At 47.5% G+C, this 18,799-nt stretch overlaps 1 protein-coding gene across 5 annotated transcripts; it reads left to right on the top strand.

Annotated features, from left to right (window-relative positions):
- The first annotated feature begins 1,159 nt into the window (after nt 1-1,159).
- Nucleotides 1,160-16,090, top strand: Tdrd6 (tudor domain containing 6). Of its 5 annotated transcripts, none has more exons than XM_021186315.1 (5): nt 1,160-7,347; nt 9,223-9,350; nt 10,891-10,980; nt 14,156-14,219; nt 15,500-16,090. In XM_021186315.1, the coding sequence occupies exons 1-5, from the start codon at nt 1,305-1,307 to the stop codon at nt 15,577-15,579; spliced, it is 6,405 nt and encodes a 2,134-aa protein (XP_021041974.1). In that variant the 5' UTR covers nt 1,160-1,304; the 3' UTR covers nt 15,580-16,090. The 5 variants fall into 5 exon arrangements, with proteins under 5 accessions (XP_021041974.1, XP_021041972.1, XP_021041970.1 ...); XM_021186313.1 differs by having other exon boundaries at nt 1,167-7,347; nt 9,226-9,350; nt 15,518-16,090; XM_021186311.1 differs by having other exon boundaries at nt 1,167-7,347; nt 9,226-9,350.
- Nucleotides 16,091-18,799: the final 2,709 nt, after the last annotated feature.

Here is an 18,799-nt window from a genome sequence, read left to right as displayed (position 1 = left end):
GGGCTAGTGGGAAATCAGGTAACAATTTGCAACACAATGATGGGGAAAGAAACCTTGTGGGGAGATTACAAGCTTAGGTAGCTTCTAATCTGGAACCCACTGCAATTTAGTTAGGTCAGGAGCACAATTAAGCACTGTCTTGTGTTCTTGTATTCTGAAACCTGAAGCCAGATGAGATGTATAGGCAAACCGAAAAGTCCTCTGGGGATGTACACAACTTTTCGAATGCACAACAAATCGAATGCAATTGACTAGTAGGCGCACCTCAAATTATACCTGCATTTTCCATACCGCTTCTAACACCCTTGTCAGAGATTTCTATGGTAAATTAGGCGAAGACATTTGATATAATAGACAGGCCAAGAGTTTGCAGAAATAACCCAGTCCTCTTGGCTTGGGGGGCGAGGTGGGGGCAGGGAGGGATATGTGTGCTGCGGGGTGGATCTACTTGTGTGCTCACTCTGAATCCATAGAGTATCTATCTTCAAAGTTGGGTGCTCTAGCTGCATGTAGCTAGGCAACAAGGGAAGGAGGGAAGAAAGCCACGCCAGACAAAGTGCTGAGAAGAAACCATAGACTTTATATTAAGCGCCTAAAGGGATCTGTCATTCAGACACGAAACAGGGTCATAGATTACAGAGGCTCTGGCAACCTGCTCCAGGTCTCCAACGCACCAGGTGGGGGGAAAAATTCATCCGGGCCCTGCAAGGCGCAAGCGCACTGCTGGGCTTGAACTAGGCCTTGCCTAGAACCAGGAAAGTTCCAGCCTCAACGCCCAGGAAGGCACCGTTGACGCATCCATTTTTTTCCTTTCCCAGTTTCTCTTCGAGAACTCCAATGGCTGGCACCGTGCTTGGCGCTTGGTGCTCCATCCACTGCGAGAAAATCGAAACCGAGGGCGAGTCCAGCCCCTGCGATCCTACTGGATCTCTGCCAGGCATTGCCACTGAACTCCCCCGGAGTCAAAAGCATCCTGGAAAGAAGCAGTGCACATCCTAACCCTGTCCCGCACAGGCTTGCTGGTAGTCCCCAGGCGTCCTCTGTGCCAGGAAGCCACCCCTTGGTCGCCTTGAAACCCCCCGCGCCGGGAAGGCAGGCAGCCGCGCGCTACCCGAGCCTGCGAGGCACCGTGGGCGGTTGGCCGGCCGCCGGCTGCTACCAGTCGCGAGTCCCCGAGGCCCTGCGCCGGGCGCCTGGACGAAGGATCGCCTCTCCGGGCGTCCTTCCCCTTGCCTCGGTGCCCGGGACCTGGCTCGGTGGGACCGTCTCCAGACGCTCGGAGCAGCTCTCGACTGGCCGCAGCCATGAGTTCGACTCCGGGGCTGCCCACTCCCGGGGCCTCGCTGGCCCTGCGGGTGTCCTTCGTGGACGTGCATCCCGAGGTGATCCCAGTGCAGCTGTGGGGACTGGTGGGTCAGCGGCGGGAGGAGTACGTGCGGCTGAGCCGGGAGATCCAGGAGGCGGCAGCCACGCGCGGTCCCTGGGCGCTGGGTGGGGCGTCGGCATCGCCGGGAGAGCTGTGCCTGGTGCAGGTGGGGCTCATGTGGCACCGCTGCCGCGTGGTCAGCCGCCAGGCGCAAGACAGCCGCGTCTTCCTGCTGGATGAGGGCCGCACCATCACGGCGGGCGCGGGCTCGCTGGCGCCAGGGCGTAGCGAGTTCTTCCACCTGCCCTCCGAGGTGCTGGGCTGTGTGCTAGCAGGGCTGGTGCCCGCGGGCGGTGGTGGCACCGGCGGTGGCGAACCCCAGCAATGGTCCCCCAGCGCTGTGGATTTCCTTAGCAACCTGCAGGGCAAGGAGGTGCACGGACGGGTCCTGGACGTGTTGCTCCTCCATCGCCTGGTGCTGCTGGAGGTGCCAGTTGTGTCTCAGCAGATGGAGGAGCTGGGTCTGGCCCGGCAAGTGCCGGACAGCCTCTTCTGTTCGCTGCTCAAACGCTACCTGACTGCGGCCGGGCAGGGCAGCTCCGGAGCTCCAGTTCTCCCGCGAGCTGCGCCCAAACAAGAGCATCCTGGGTTGGATTACTTTTATCCCCAACTGCAGCTGGGAGTGACGGAGCCGGTGGTGGTAACCCAAGTATGCCATCCCCACCGAATTCACTGTCAACTGCGGAGCCTCTCGCAGGAGATCCACCGTCTCTCTGAGAGCATGGCCCAGGTATACCGAGCGCCTACGGGGACAGAGGATGAGGACTCTGGCAGTGCCACCTGGGAGGAGAGGGAGGAGAGCCCTGACAAACCGGGATCTCCATGTGCTTCCTGTGGCTTGGACGGACAGTGGTACCGGGCTCTCTTGCTTGAGACCTTCAGGCCTCAGCGCTGTGCCCAGGTGCTTCACGTCGATTACGGAAGGAAAGAACTAGTAAGCTGCAGCAGCCTCCGCTATCTGCTGCCGGAGTACTTTCGAATGCCTGTGGTGACCTACCCTTGTGCGTTGTATGGACTCTGGGACTGCGGGAGAGGCTGGTCCCGGTCCCAGGTAGGTGATCTGAAAGCACTGATCCTGGGCCAGGCAGTGAATGCGAAGATTGAATTTTACTGTTCCTTTGAGCATATGTATTATGTCACCCTGTATGGGGAAGATGGGATTAATCTCAACAGCGCGTTTGGAGTACAATCCTGTTGCCTGGCTGACTGGTTTCTTCAGAGCCAGGGGATAGAGGAGGAAGAGGATGAGGACGAAGTGGAGGCAGCGTTTCAGTCTCAGTCCCCCGCTGAGGAAATGGAGGAGGAAGTTTCCCTCCCCTCCTTGAGATCCATCAGGCTGAAGATGAACACCTTCTATGACGCCCAGGTGGAGTTCGTGAAGAGCCCTTCGGAGTTCTGGATTCGCCTTAGAAAGCATGTGAACACCTTCAGCAAGCTGACGAAGAGAATGTGCAGTTTCTATTCTTCTGCCAGTAAGCTGGATGGGGTTATTTTGAGACCAGAACCGGATGACCTTTGCTGTGTAAAATGGAAAGAAAATGGCTATTACCGAGCCACGGTCACCCGATTAGACAGCAAGAGTGTGGATGTGTTCCTGGTGGACCGGGGCAACTCGGAGAATGTGGACTGGTGTGATGTGAGAATGTTGTTGCCTCAGTTTAGGCAGCTACCGATACTGGCTCTGAAGTGCACCCTGGCTGACATCTGGCCTCTAGGGAAAACCTGGAGCCAGGAAGCCACCTCATTTTTTAAAAAGACGGTACTCCACAAAGAATTGGTGGTCCATGTTCTTGGTAAACAGGATCGCCAATATGTCATAGAGATCCTGGATGAATCCAGAACAGGGGAGGAAAACATTAGTAAGGTCATCGCTCAAGCTGGCTATGCCAAGTTCCAGGAATTTGAAACCAAAGAAAACATCAGACTCAGTGCCCATTCCCCTGGGCATGTTTCTGGTCATTTAATTGCGGAGCCTAGCAAAATAACTTCTGCCAAGAAGGCCGAAGGAGACCAGAGAGCCAAAAAAGATAATAGAACCCTCTCTGTTTCAGAAGCTTTGGCAGACACGGTCAGCCTTTCAAACCTTTCCACTGCACAGGACACAGAGAAGGTAGCGCCTGACCCATCTCTCCTCATGCTGAACTTCTTGAAAACGAAACCAGACTGCTGTGGTAAAGGGGAACTGGAGGTGGGCAGCACCGTTGAAGTCAAGGTGTCTCACATCGAAAACCCTGGCTCCTTCTGGTGTCAGCTGATGAGGAACGCGCAAGGCTTCAGAACCTTGATGTGTGACATCGAGGACTATTGCAAAAGCAGCGAGCCATCTCCCTATGAGGGGGACACTCGTGCTTGTCTGGCAAAGCGAACAGCAAACGGGAGATGGTCCAGAGCTCTGATTAGCGGGGCACACTCGTTAGAGCATGTTAGAGTGGTGTTCGTGGATTATGGAGACAAGGACGTGGTATCTACGAAGGACATACTCTCCGTCAGTGATGTGTTCTTCCAGGTTAGAGCCCAGGCCTTCCGGTGCAGTCTTTATAATTTAATTCAACCGACTGGTGAAAATCCCTTTGTCTGGGATGAAAAGGCAGTACAGGCTTTCAGCGGGTTCATCGATAGCGCTCGGCAGAATAACTTAGAATTAAAATGCACAGTGTTTGCTTTGGCATCAAGGCATGAGGAAGAGTGGTTCAATGTTGTGGACTTGCTGACACCCTTTCAGAGCGCCTGCCGGTTTTTGGTAGAAAAGAGACTTGCGAGGCCTGTCAAACATCAGAAGCCCCTGGAACCTTCCGTTCAGCTACACTCTTACTACTATTCCACCCATGACCTAAAAATCGGAAGTGAAGAACTGGTGTACGTAACCCATGTCGACGACCCCTGGACATTTTATTGCCAGCTCGCGAGAAATACAAACGTTTTAGAACAACTGTCGTACAACATCATGCAGCTAAGTAAAGCCTTACTGAATCTAAAAGCATCCACCTTGGCCCCTGGGACCTTGTGCCTTGCCAAATATACCGACGGAAACTGGTATAGAGGAATAATAATAGAGAAAGAGCCAAGTAAGGTCTTTTTTGTTGATTTTGGAAACACGTACATAGCAATCGATCATCTGCTTCCCATCCCCCGAGACGCCTATGATGTCTTACTTCTGCCCATGCAAGCCTTGAAATGCTCCTTATCGGACATCCCTCATCACATCCCAGAAGAAGTCACGGCATGGTTTCAGGAAACTGTTTTAGATAAGTCATTGAAGGCTTTAGTTGTAGCCAAAGACCCAGATGGGAGACTGATTATAGAGCTGTATGACGACAGTGTCCAAATCAACGCCAGTATCAATGAGAAGCTTGGGCTCCTTGGTTACAAAAACAGAACCAGGAAAAAGGAGAAAGAGAATGAAATAATACTCCACGAGACCAAAGCTCTTGAAGATAAAAGGGAGAGCGTGAAGCCATCACTTGCAGACTATCTGGGTAAACCGGGAGAGAGCAAAGCACACAGTGTAGAGATTATGGGTGAATCCTGCAAACCCAAGATGGGCCCAGCATGTAAGGAGCTCAGATATTTACAAGGTTCAGCAAAGGCCAACCTAGTCCCACCGTATCAGGACTTGGTGGGCAACAAAAATGATGGAGGGTTTTCATTAACAAGGGAGAAGAAAGAAGACATATTTGCCAGCTCACCCATGAGTGGCACCAAACTAGACTCTGCTCTTCCTGAGAGAAGAATGGGAGAAGCTAGCGGCAGAGATCAGCCTCCCAAGTTTTGTGAATTCCCACAAAAGACAATAGCCCCTGGCTTTAAGACCTCTGTGTATGTTTCTCATATTAACGACCTTTCGGATTTTTACATCCAGCTGATAGAAGATGAAGCTGAGATCAATAACCTGTCAGAGAGACTAAATGATGTCAGAACACGGCCCCAGTACCACACAGGTCCGCAGTGGCAGAGCGGAGATGTGATATGTGCCGTTTTCCCAGAGGATAACTTATGGTACCGAGCACTTGTCATGGAACAGCAGCCCAATGGCCTTCTCTCTGTCCAGTTTATCGATTATGGCAACATGTCTGTGGTTCACACTAACAGAACTGGTCGGCTTGGCCCTGTTGATGCAGTGTTACCTGCACTGTGCCTCCATTGCTCCCTATGGGGGCTTTCGGTACCTGTGTGTAAGGAAATGATAAGCTACTTTTCCCAAAGGACAGATGAAGCTCAGATAAGATGTGAATTTGTTAAGTTCCAAGGCACCTGGGAAGTGATCCTCGCAGATGAGCATGGAGTCATAGCTGAAGATATGATTAGCAGGTTTCCATGCAATGGAAACTCTCAAGCAGGGCTTACCACCCAAACCATGAAAGGGGACTGTTTGAAGATAGCTAACAAACCCAACACTGATACCTCAGTGCTTCTTAACTGGTATAACCCCAAAGCAAAACTGATAAAAGCCTACGCTACCGTGATAGACGGGCCTGAGTACTTTTGGAGTCAGTTTGCCGATTCCGAGAAGCTGCAGTATCTGGAAACGGAGGTTCAAAGTGCTGGCAAGCAGCTCTCAGACAGAAGAAGCTGCATCCAATGTCCACAAATTGGAGATCCGTGCATCGTGAGGTACAGAGAAGATGGGCATTACTACAGAGCCCTCATCACTAACATCTGTGATGGTGAGCTTGCGTCGGTCAGGCTTGTGGACTTTGGGAACGTGGAGGACTGTGTGGACACCAAGGAGCTTTGGAGCATCCCTTCTGAGCTTCTGCTGGTCCCCATGCAAGCATTTCCATGCTGCCTCTCTGGATTCTCGGTCTCTGGCGGTGTGTGCCCTCAAGAGGGGAATGATTATTTTTATGAAATAGTCACAGAGGACGTGTTGGACATAACGATCTTGGAGATTAAAAGAGATGTTTGCAACATCCCCTTAGCCATCGTGGAGCTAAGGAGCAAAGGCGAGAGCATTAACGAGAAGGTGAAGAAGTATGCTAAAACGGGCGTGCCCAGGAATGACCTGTCCTCTGAGAAGCATGGCCCAGAGAGAAAGGGAAGCCTCACCAGTCCTGACCTTGGCCTCAAGAAGCCAAGTCATAAAATAGCACAAGATAAGACATTCTACGGGGAAGCCCGGGCAATCGAGCTCTCGGCGAGACTTGAAAAGGATTTAAACATTGAAACCAAGACAAGTAAATTCTATGAACGCAGCACCCGTAACATCTTCAATGCTTTCGAGAGCTCATGCAAAGGTAAAATGGGTTCTGAGAGGCTAGAAGGTAGCATGGATTACCACTTCGTGGACAGAGCCAAGTTTGATGATAACTACCTTATCACAGGATTTAACCCGATATTGGCCCATGCTAGTGAGCCAAAGGAGTTACTGGAACTGAATTCACTAGAGGTACCACTCTCTGCCGACAATGATGATGAATGCAAAGAATTCTTAGAACTGGAATCCATTGAGTTACAGCACTCCCCTGCTGGGGAGGAAGAGAAAGAGGAGCTAGGCCTGGGGTCTCCAATGGCACTGCTGTCTCCAGGCTGCCAGGCAGGAGCCACCCTGGCGTCATTCATGATGCAGCTTCCCCTGGACTGTGAGGCTGAGAAGCAGCTGGAACTGAATCTGCCCACACCCCAGCTGTCTTTGGAGGACAGCATAAGCCCTTTATCTGCAATGGTCAGCCAGGACATCCAGGAATCCAGGTGTGCCGAGGATGAGAGGAAGGCCAGCTACATGAGCTCTTCTGATGATGACCACAGCAGGTCTCCCCTCCTCCAACACGGGAAGGGTGGCAATTCACCGGCACACGGTGGAAGGGACCTGTCTGAAGATGAGTTTCCACAATTTGAAAGCAGAGACAGCACTGCCTTACTGGCACCCTTGTTCTCTGAGGAAGAAGCCAGAGAAGGAAGGAAGTGCGGGAGCGTGGTACCAGGTGTGTTGATCTCTTTCTCCTTTTAGTCATTCAGTGGTTCTTGTTTTCCAGGAGGGGCGAGAGCTATTACAGGGTGTCTTATACTTTTATTTCAAAGGAAAATTAAACACAAAGAAGTTAGCTCAGGTTTGAATTCTGTGACGGGCATTTGATTTTTGCTTGTTTTGGTTTTAGAAGGAAAGCTTCTCTCTGTACAGCAGACTTGGCTTGAATCCGAGCCACCTTCTGGCTCAGCCTGAGCAGTAGGGTAGAGAGAGATGTCCCCTCAGTTAATAGCATGCACTGCTCTTGCTGATTCCCAACACTCACAGCCAGCATCTCACAACCACCAATAACTGAAGGTCAGGAGTTCCAGTGTCCTCCTCTGGCTTCTGTGGGCACCCACACACGTTGCACATCTTTACACGCAGATACAAATATAAATGAAAAGCTAACCTTTTAAAATGTGGTCGGAATGGGTGAGAACCTTGGCCAGCTACATTTCATGTAGACGGCTAACATCTGAAATACACAAAGATCTTTAAAACTTAGCATTAAAAAAAAAAAGTACCCACAGAGTTTTCTAATCAATAGCCTGGCCAATTAACTGAATAGACAATTTCCAAAAGGAGACCTACAGCATTATGAACACACTTAATCTCCTTGGTCATCAGGGAGATGCAAATGCTTTAGTTCCTCATCCTAGTGAGATGGCTGTCATCAAGACACCACATGGAAACAAGAAAGCAAGCATTGTCTAACCTGAGATGAAGGGCCAGCCTTTACTGACTTCCAGTGGGAGTAATGGCTATGGAAAGTGGTATGAAGATTTCTCAAAAAATTAAACATAGAACTGTCATAAGATATAACCACCCCTGGTTATATACCCAAGGGGCTCCTAAGTCCCCTGTACATACTTGTCGTCTTGGTTATAGTGTCATGATAAAACACTGTGACCAAAAGCAACTTAGGGAGAGGAAACCGCCTCTGGGCAGGAGCCGGTAGAGAGGCTACAGAGGAGTGCTGCCTACTGGTTTGCTCCCTGGGCCCCCCTGGGCTTACTCAGGCTGTTTTCTCACAGACCCTGGGACTACCAGCCCAGGGGTGGCATCACACACAGCAGACTGGCCTCTCTCACAGCATCAGTGAAGAAAATACAAGGCAGGCTTGTCCACATGCAGATCTTACCAAGGCACGTTCTCAATTGACAGTCCTTACCAGACTACTCTAGCGTGTGTCAAGTAGACATAAAACTAGCTAGTACACTTGCCTCCCCATGTTTGCCGCTGAATTATTCACAAATAGCTATGAACGAATCAATCTGGATATCCGTCAGATGAACCAACCACCGCAATGTGGCAAATACACTCGGGAATTTTATTTAGTCACAAAGAAAAATGAAAAATTTCAGGAAACTCGATGGAACTAGATATCATTATGTTCTAAATATTCCAGACTCAGAAAGAAAAACACCTTGTATTCCTCCCCACATGCATACCCGATACATCAATTTTCATCTATGTACGAATGGTAGGGTATGGTCTATGAAACCACAAAACTGATAGTGACAGTACACACTTTTAGTATATGTGCTGCCGAAGCGAGCACGACAGTACACACTTTTAAGTGGTCATTTTCAATGTCAGAGGTCAAATTGAATAGTGGTTTTTAGTTTTGTCATTTTGGGGAAGTGCCAGGCTTAAAGTTGGGGCATACAGACAGTTGTGTGTGTGTGTGTATGTAAATGTAAAATGTATTTTATATAGAATAAAATTGAGGAAAGAGAAAACATATCCGACTTACTGATTAGACAAGCAGAATTGGTGAACTTTGAACTTTGTGTCTCGTGCTAACAGGCCAGGCTGTGCACACTGAGTCTCCCTGTGTTCAATCCAGCAGCTCAGCTACAGAACACCTACACTCTGAAAGGCTTCTCTGTGGGATCGAAATGCGTCGTGTGGTCGAGCCTAAGAAACACATGGTCTAAGTGTGAGATTCTCGAGCTAGCCGAAGAAGGGACAAGGGTAAGGAGAAGGTGAAGGGCTTTCTTTCCCAGCGGGACTTGCTAATGGGAAGTTTACAACATCTGCAGACTGTCAAAGATTCCAGGTAGCTATGGATTTACCTCTGCTCATGTCTCCCTGGCACCTCGATGAAGTCTGTGAGGCTCAAACCTACCTCACTTTTTAATGTGAACAACTGGTGGGAACTTACAGTTTATAAAGGTGATATTGTTTTTGTTTTATGTTCTGTAATCTGAAAAACCCCATACACTAAGCATTTGTTGGCCTATTCATTACATTCTACATTCCTGGAACGTGTCCTAACTTATCAATTCTGAATTTCTTGAGGTGGGTTCAAGAATATACATTCTTACATCATTAATACTGGACAGCCTGGGTTGGAGAGAGAGAGAGAGAGCTCAGGAGCTAAGAGCACCTTTGCTCTCGTAGAGGAACCCATTTTGGTTCCCCCCGAACTCCTATCAGGTAGCTCACAACCGCCTCTAACTCCAGCTCCAATGGAGCAGGCACCCTCTACTGGCCTGCATCGGCCCCTGCATGCATGAGATGCACATAGAGACAACAGGCACACACATACACAAATAAGTAAGCAAGTCTTAAGATGGGAGGGCTTCTGTGTAGACTGTAAATTAATGTCACTGATGTTCATATGCAGGCAACATTCAGTGAATGCCTGTACTCTCCAGCCTTAGGCGTCATTTCTTAATATTTTGTACTATACTTTAGATATCAAACTGCTTGTTTGCATATATATGTGTGTGTGTCTATGCTTTTTGCTTTAGGTATGTTAATAAAGCAGTCACATTTCATCCATGTTTCATCCCATTTGTCCACAGGGTTTTTGTTTTTTGCTGTTGTTTGTTTTTTGAGACAGGATTTTTCTGTGTAGCCCTGGCTGGCTTTGAACTCGGGGATCTGCCCACCTCTCCCTCCCAGTGCTGGAATTAAAGACACACCCTGGCCCACCACATAATCAATTCCAAACTATCATTAGTGATTTCCTTTAGCTATTTCTTCTTCTGAGCAACACTGTCTAGTATTACTGTGTAGATTTACCCTATAGCTATAAACTCTACCCCCAAGAAAGAGCTGTATACCTGCAATCTATCTGCATTTGGGGGCATATAGCAGCAAACCTTTTGTGAAAGTAGTGTACATTTTTGTAGTATTGAGATTAAAATACTGGATAGAATTTAATATAACCTTTTTATTTTTCCTTTTGAGACAATGTCCCATGTAGTCTAGGCTGGCCTCAAAACTCTCTATCTAACCCAAAGTTTCCTTGAACATTTGAGGCTCCTGTTTCCATCTCCCATGTGCTGAATGACAGGCATGCATCGCTACACTTGGAGGCTGAGCCGAGGGCTGTGCATGCTAGACAAACACTAGACCAGCGGAGCTGCATCCCCAGCCTCTGATGCGATCATTTCTACTGTATTTTTGTAAAGATTCCTGTGACACATCAATCACCTGCAGTTTGTAAATCTTGCCTGGTTTTGTTTGGTTTTGTTTTTACCAGGTGTTCTCTATCCTCTTGTAGGTTTTGAACCTTTCAAATGGTGTGGAGGAGACAGTAAGCCCCGAGAATGTCTGGAATGGGATTCCCAAGGTAGATAAGAGGCCCTCTGAGGTACGACTGAGTAAGCATTGAGTAACGAAAGCGCTGCTTTTTGTTTTCCAAGACATTTGGACAAGCACTTCTCAAAGCGCTTGTCTTAGGAGGAATGCACGGGGAAAAGAACCTGTATCAACACAGTTGACTACATCAACGACAAAATCAACGTTGCTGGGATTGGAGACCAAGTATCTACCACTTTGAGCAAACTGGTCATTCATGATTTATTCCCTGATTTTTTTTTTCACTTTGGGGTTATAGAATGAAAAAAAGTTTGGTATTGATGACTCATGTGAGATAGATAGATAGATAGATAGATAGATAGATAGATAGATAGATAGATAGATAGATTTGAGGCAAAAAAAAATCCAAGAAATAGGATGAAATTTAAAATGAAGTTGCTGGAGATAGTTCAGAGCTTAAGATCACTTGCTGGTCTTGGCGGTGGACAGGAACTGAGTTCCAGGACCCACTGTGGGCATCTTGTAAATGCTTGCAACTCCAAACTCCAAGGTTTGGATGCCCTTTTGTAGCCTCCAAGGACACCTGCACACACACACACACACACACACACACATTAAATTAATATATATTTCATTTTAAAATAAAACACACACATAGTATAGATATGGTAACCACCATTTGCAGTCAACCCAACCTTGCAGAGACAAGCTGGTTGATGGTTTCCTTTCCTTCCCCGCCTTTCACCGTCTAGATTGACTGCACTTCTCTCACCCCTTGCCACACAGATGCTGCTGTAGCACGTGCCTTACAGTCTGTGGAGGACTGCAATGGTGGACAGCTTCCACAGCCACCAGAATGTGCCCCCAGATACTGAATTTTGCTGTGTTTACATGGTTGAATTGGAACTTCCTGCTTCCCACAGATCCAATGCTTGGTCATCACTGTTAGCCTCTGTCGATTGTCGTTTCCCTGAAGAGACAGTTCAGGTTTCCCTCCGTCTTAATAAGCTGAGTCATTCTGGATTACTGTATCATGAACATTTTCAATCACGTGCGACCCAAGTCCTGTAAACATCCCCTGGAGAAGGCTGAGGTTTTCGTTTTAGTAGATGACTAAGGTTCCCGTTGTAAATGCCGTCCATCTATGGCTCCCGGTTCCCACATCAGTTCAGTTTTCAAAGCTGCCCTCTTGCTGCTCAGGTCTGCTCAGCGCTTCAGCTACTCAGGGGTCAATCTGGAACTTACAGTGGTGGTCAGGTATGAGAGACCACTGGGCTACTGCTGCCAAGCACCAGGGGCTATTCTGAGACTGAGCCTTAGCTCATACTTGGTGTTAGCATGTTAGCATTAAAACTGGGCTTCCTCCTCCCCAAGATTTCTTCCATGCCATGTCGATTTTGGGGTGTGGAGGGCACACATGCATGTGTTTGTACGTGCATGGGGAAGGCGGAGGTCAGCCTCAAGTGTTCTTCAAGAGCCGCCCACCATGGTGGTGGCTTTCATTTTGTTGGATTTGTTGTCATTTGTTTTGAGATAAGGATCTCTTACTAAGAGGGCACTGGGGCTCTTCAGTTTGGCTATGCTGACCTGGCAGCAAACTTGCGGTTGCTGCCTACCTATACCCCTGCCTACAAAGCATGCTCCATCTAGCACACCCCGTTTTTTATATGGATGTTGTTGACTGAACTCGGGTCCACATGCTTGTGTATGAAGCACTTCGCCCAGGCTACCCCAGCCCCCACGTGCTTCATTGTCTGATCCCCTTTGGTAGAGCTGTTGAGCTTCTCTCTTAGGCTTTCTCTTTGCACCCCCTCAGTTCTCTGTGACTGAGCTTGCTGTTGGAGGAAAAGGCATACAGTCAGCCTTGTTCAGGTAACTGAAGGGCTGAGACAAGGCTCCTCCCATGGTCTAGGTGCCTGCACACCGGTGGTACGCAGTGCAAGACCAGAAGAAAACAGCACCATGAAATTTCCTGCCCGTTTCTTGTCTTCCACTATTCAGGGTCACTGCATTCCAATCTTTCGAGAGACAGAGCCTTTCTCTGGTATTGCTGTCTACCCCCAGGAACAGTTTTGTTTTGACCTGCTCTCAGTGCAAAAGTATACAGCAGTGTGTGTGTGTGTGTGTGTGTGTGTGTGTGTGTGTGTGTGAGTGATTGTTGCCCAGGTGTCTGATTTTTAAACTTTATTATCAGAATGATTTAACTTTACCACAAGAATGTCTCACTAATAAGTTCCACTTGCACATAACGCTATTAGTTATTGAAGGGACAGAAATCATTAATGACTCACCAGCCTTACCATAAAATGGTAGGCTTAAAGAGCTGCAATTTAAAGAGCCGTAGCCCATTTCCTTCTTCCTTTTGTTTCCCACAAAGTCTGACTTGGTTTTGTTTGTTTGTTTTAATGTATTGAGAGTTTCATGCGATGTGTTTTGGTCCTACACACTCTCTTTCTCCAGCTCTTCCCGGATCCACTCCCCATCTCTACCCACCCAGTTTTGTATCCTCTGTGTTTTACAAGCTTCGAGACCAATGTGTGCTGCCCAGGTATTCTTGAACGTGTGGTTTTTCTGCTGGGGCACAACTGGCCTTGCGAAGGGCTGGGATCGAGAGAAAACAGTCTCTTCTCCCACTCATCAACAGCTCCGTGGCTGGGGGTGGGATTTTCGCCCCCACACCCATTCCCATGCTGGGATTTGGTTTAACTTGGGTTTGCACAAGTTATTCACTGCCTTTGGCTCTTTACACTCTTTCTTCTCCCTCTTCTGCAATGACCCCCAAGCTTTGGGAGGAGGGGTCCAGTCTATATGTCCCCTTTAGGGCCAACTGTACTGCATACTATACAGTAGAGGATGAGCTTGGGCTTCTGCTCCTTCCGTCTCCTCCCAAGTGCTGGGATTGTAGGTGCATCCCCAGCACGGGTACATCTGTACATCCACCCTCTCCTTCCTTCAGCAAGCAGAGCTACCAGGATTGGGAGAGCACACATACGGGAACACAGCCCTTCCCTGCCTGTGTGGGATGCTCCAGCAGAGGTGGAGCAAGCAGAGAGAACTTGATAAACCTAAGGCTTTTTTTTTCTGCTTTTGATCCCTGGCTCCGAAACCTAACCATGACAATTCCCAGGGATCCATTTTACCACTTACCCCCCATAAGTGGCGAGGTTCTGATTTCTGTGCTTACAACCCTATAACGATGATAATAACTGCAAGGTTCCATTTGTTAGGCTGGATTCCAAACAGTGGGAAAGGACCTTCCCTTCATGCCATCGGTTGACACCGCCATCAAAGGTAACCCGTGTGCTTATACCACAATGTCTCTGTCACCCGGAATTTCCAAGTCTTAAAGATAGCATTTCATTTAATCTCTCAAATGGAATGGGTTGGCAGCTTCTGTGGGTATTAGCAGAACTGGGAGTGTGTGTGTGTTGGGGGGGGGATGGGGGTAACATGCTTAAATGTGGTCAACTGGAATGAGTAAGAGGAAGACCTGCTGAAATGTCAGAGGAAACCCGTTGAACTGAGTAAATCTTAGAAGTTTAACTTCTGAACTTGATGGATTAATATTTTTAAAGGCATGAAATGGCTTTTTGGGGGCAAGCGAGATGGCATCAGTGAGTGGGTTAAGGTATCTACTACTGCCACACGTGTCAAACCTAGGGACTCACGTGGTGAAAGAGGGGAAGTGTCCTCTCACCTCCACACACATGTGCACATACCTGCCCATCCTCCCTCATCACACAAAATAATAAATAAAAATTAGGTCCGTTCTCAGAACTAATTCACTTGCACATTCAATATATCTGTCAGCCTTCTGGACATGTAGCTCATCTCTGTGACAAGTTTCAGTTTCAGTTTGCTGGGAACTCCTAGAACTCCACATGGCTTTTTCAATAAACAGTACCTTGGTTGGGTGGCCATATTGCTCACTGGGTATAGAGACCTCACTGACCTGTGTTCCATCCCTGGATCCCGCATGACATGTTCCGGTTTGTTTTCAATGTCTGTGATAAACCACCACAATTAAAAGCCACTCGGGAGGAGAGTTTATTTAGGACAGTCCAGTCACAGTCAGTCAATGAGGAAACCCAGGGCAAGACCTCAAGCAGGAAGCAGAGGCAGGTTCCATGGAGGGATGCTGCTTACTACCTCACTCTATGGTCCTATCCAGTTACCTTTTTCCGTACCTGCCAGGACCACCTACCCAGGGCGGGCACCACACACAGTAGGCTCGATTCTCTCCACACAGATTATCAATAAAGAAACTGGCACGCAGACTTGCCCAAACAATAGTCTGAGGCATTTTCTCAATCCAATTATTTCTCCATGGATGACCCTAACTTGTGACACACTGAAAACAAACACCTAACCAGTACATGGTGTAAGGAGGAACTGGCTCTTACCAAGTTGTCTCTGCTCCGCTTCTACACATCCCTATACATATGTACATTCACTGATTCACTGCTGCGCGCACACGCGCGCGCGCGCACACACACACACAGAGGAATGGTTCTGGGTTCTTCTTGGGGGCATCCGTCCTCATCCCCACCCTGTTGTTTTCTCCCCCTCAGGTTTTTCTTCTGTTTCAGAGGAGGAGGCGTGTGGAGGTGATGTAGATTCAACTCTGAGCCCGGCCAAGCTGAGCGTATAGACGCAGCCAATCAGAAGCCGTCTTTAACAAGCCCCGTGCTACCCAGAACAAACGTGCTGGAGGAAATGTTAAAGCATTCGAACCCCGGAAGTTGTCCTTTGGGAGACAAATCGATGTGTGGTGGAAGCGATAGGTCTCAGGTTGACAAGACAGCCTGTTCATTGCTATTTAGAGGCATCTGGCCTTGGTCCCCAGTCTATAGCCTTCTCGTGTTTCTTCTCAGCCAGGATAATTTATTTTGCTAACCAATTTGCTAACATATTGCTATATTCCTAAAAGTGCTAGCTTTTCAATAGATTGTTTATATTTAAATGGAAACTTCTAGGTTCCGGATGAGCATGATAGGATGCTGCCGATGCCACGGCTTTGTTAGCAAGAGTGCCAGCAGCCTAGTTTGTCTTTTGACGTGCTTGCCTTGCGTGTCTACTGAAATAGGTGGTTACTGCTCTGTTTGAACCTGGAGTGCAACAAATACAACCCAACATTTGAATAAAGTTTATCCTTAAAGCTGTGATGGCCTCATTTGTTCTGTAACTGGGAACCATCTTGGTGCTAGGAAAACTTAGCATGGCCCACGGCTTTAATCCCAGCACTCAGGAGACAGGAGCAGGAGGATCTCTGAGTTTGAGGGCAGCCTGATCGATATATAGCAAGTCCCAGGACAGCCAGAGCTACATAATGGGACCCCATCAAAATAAAATGAAATTAAAATAGCTTTTACCTGTGAGTCACTCAGCCAGTGCTTTTAACATATTTCACTAGGTGTGTGTGTGTGTATGCATGTATGCATGGTGCTTTTAACATTACATTTCACTTGGGGTGTGTGTATGCAACACACGTGAAGACTAATGGACAACTTTGCAAGAGCTGACTCTCCATACACTACCTGGGCCTAGGGGATGGGACTCCAGTCACCAGGTTACAACATGAAAAGTACTTGAAACATTTTGAGCTCTTTTCTCTTTTCCTGTGAGAAATGCCCAGTGTGGTAGTTATTTGCTAAATTGTAGCTCATTGGATGTTTTTCATCATTTTTATCCTTTGAGCATCTGCATAAACCATAAACTGTAAAAAAAAAAATGTATTCTGAAATAAAACATCATTTCAGCCACAACACTTAACCATTTTTTAAAATAAAAAGATCTGGCCAGTGTGAATAAGGTGATTGTATGTGGATAAAAATAAAAATACCAGCCCACGTAGTCCCGTGAGAACAGTGAGAATTTAGCATTGACAACTGGGTGTTGCTGGGCATGATGTCTTTACACTCAGCACAGTTGAGGCAGAGGCAGGCAGACCTCAGAGTTCTAAAGCCAGCATGGTCTACACAGTGAGTTCTAGGCTAACCAGAGTTACAAAATGAAACCTTGTCTTAAAAACATAAAATGTAGGTACCATTTCAATATGTGGACAAGGGAGAAGTTGCATTACAAAATAAGATATTGGGCAGCTCTCTCAGCAGTTAAGAGTGCCTCCTGCTCTAGAAATGGACCAGAGTTCAGTTCCCAGAACCCATACAGGACAGCACATAACCATCTGTAACTCTATACTTCCAGGAACTACCTTCTCTTCTGGCCTCCACCTGCACATGCACAAGAAGTGGCAGGCACGCACACACACACACACACACACACACACACAGTCATACACAGACACACACCAACACATCACACAGACTCTGACATACACAGACACACACACCCCAACACACACACATACACACATGCTTACATTCACAGACACACAGACACAGAGACACACAGATACACACAGACACAAAGAGACAGAGAATTCTTACAAAGTAATAATTGAAAAACTTTGGTTGTCTTTGGGATAAAAGCAATAGAGTTTGGCTGGTGTAGTGAAGTGTTATAAATTACCAAGAGGAAAAGAAGTTGCACTATGGCCAGAATAGAAAAACCTTCAGTTTTCTGTGAAGGAATTTTATCTGTTTAAAGACTTAATCCCAGCACTTGGGAGGCAGAGGCAGGTGGATTTCTGAGTTTGAGACCAGCCTGGTCTACAGGGTGAGTTCCAAGACTACATGGGGAAACTCTGCCTTGAAAAACCAAAATAAATAAATAAATAAATAAATAAATAAATAAATAAATAAATGAAGTTAATGTAAACAGCAACTGGGGAGGAGATGTCCAGTTGCTCGGTGTGAGTGAGTGACCACCACTAAGTGGTGGCAAATCAGAACATAGCTACCTACTAACTGAGCTAGAGAAGGATCAAACCTCAAAGCTGACAACCCTTGTTCACACTGGCCAAGCCCAGCCACACTCTGCTGAGTCCGGAGACACAACAGGACAGTTACACCAGAATAGGTACTTAACTGATGGACAGCCTCCATTCCTGTATGTTCTCAGCAAACAAACCCATTTTCTACCCAGCTCTCAGATGTATACGTGTGTGTGTGTGTGTCTTTGAAGGGCTGGGGAGATGAATCAGTAGAAGCTGCATGTGTGTGATGGCATGTGCACCCCCATGCACGTGCACACATGAATACACATGAGCATCTCCTATGTGTGCACACATAGTACACACAAAATGTTATAAGACCCCCTTTAAACTTTACAATGTCATCTCTCACAGTCTCCTCTCTCTCTCTCTCTCTCTCTCTCTCTCTCTCTCTCTCTCTCTCTCTCTCTCTCAAGTTTTTTTCAAGTCAGGGTTTCTCTGTATATCCCTGGCATCCCTGGTTGTCTTGGAACTCACTCTGTAGGCCAGGCTGGCCTTGAACTTAGAGATCAGCCTTTCTTTGCCTCTTGAGTGCTGGGGTAAAGGTGTGTGCCACCAGGCCGGGCTAGGTCATACAAATAAAACATCTAACGTTGGCTGAGAATTTTGACCATTTCCTTCGTGTCCTTCACAGTCTTTGGGTAAATACCTAACGTGTCTGAATGATCCCTGGCCTGCCTACTCACGGCACCTCCATTTAGTAAATAGAACACACCAGAAATTAAAAACCTAATGTGCCAATATTGACTCTATTGCCCTGTACCAGATATTCTAAAAATCCTCCAGCACAACCCCTTTCATCCTCAGTTGAAACAGGACAGCATCACCCATCCTGCATTAGGACTGACTTCCTGATCAGATCAATGGATGCTTCTAACCTCAGCCAAAGGTCATAGAGAAACGCGACCAGATGCCACACAAGCTCTGCTGCTCAGTCTTTTTTTTTTTTTTTTTTTTTTTTTTTTTTTTTTTTTTT

This window comes from Mus caroli, chromosome 17, assembly GCF_900094665.2.
Source record: "Mus caroli chromosome 17, CAROLI_EIJ_v1.1, whole genome shotgun sequence".
NCBI classification, from domain to species: Eukaryota; Metazoa; Chordata; class Mammalia; order Rodentia; family Muridae; genus Mus; species Mus caroli.
The sequence above is the reverse complement of the archived record's forward strand: the minus strand, read 5'-3'. Positions and strand labels throughout refer to the sequence as shown.

Coding starts and splice junctions, on each gene's coding strand:
- Tdrd6 (XM_021186315.1), top strand. CDS start 1,305: ATGAGTTCGACTCCGGGGCTGCCCACTCCCGGGGCCTCGCTGGCCCTG. Junction 7,348..9,222: donor GTGCGGGAGCGTGGTACCAG/GTGTGTTGATCT, acceptor TGTTCAATCCAG/CAGCTCAGCTACAGAACACC. Junction 10,981..14,155: donor TAGATAAGAGGCCCTCTGAG/GTACGACTGAGT, acceptor TCCATTTGTTAG/GCTGGATTCCAAACAGTGGG.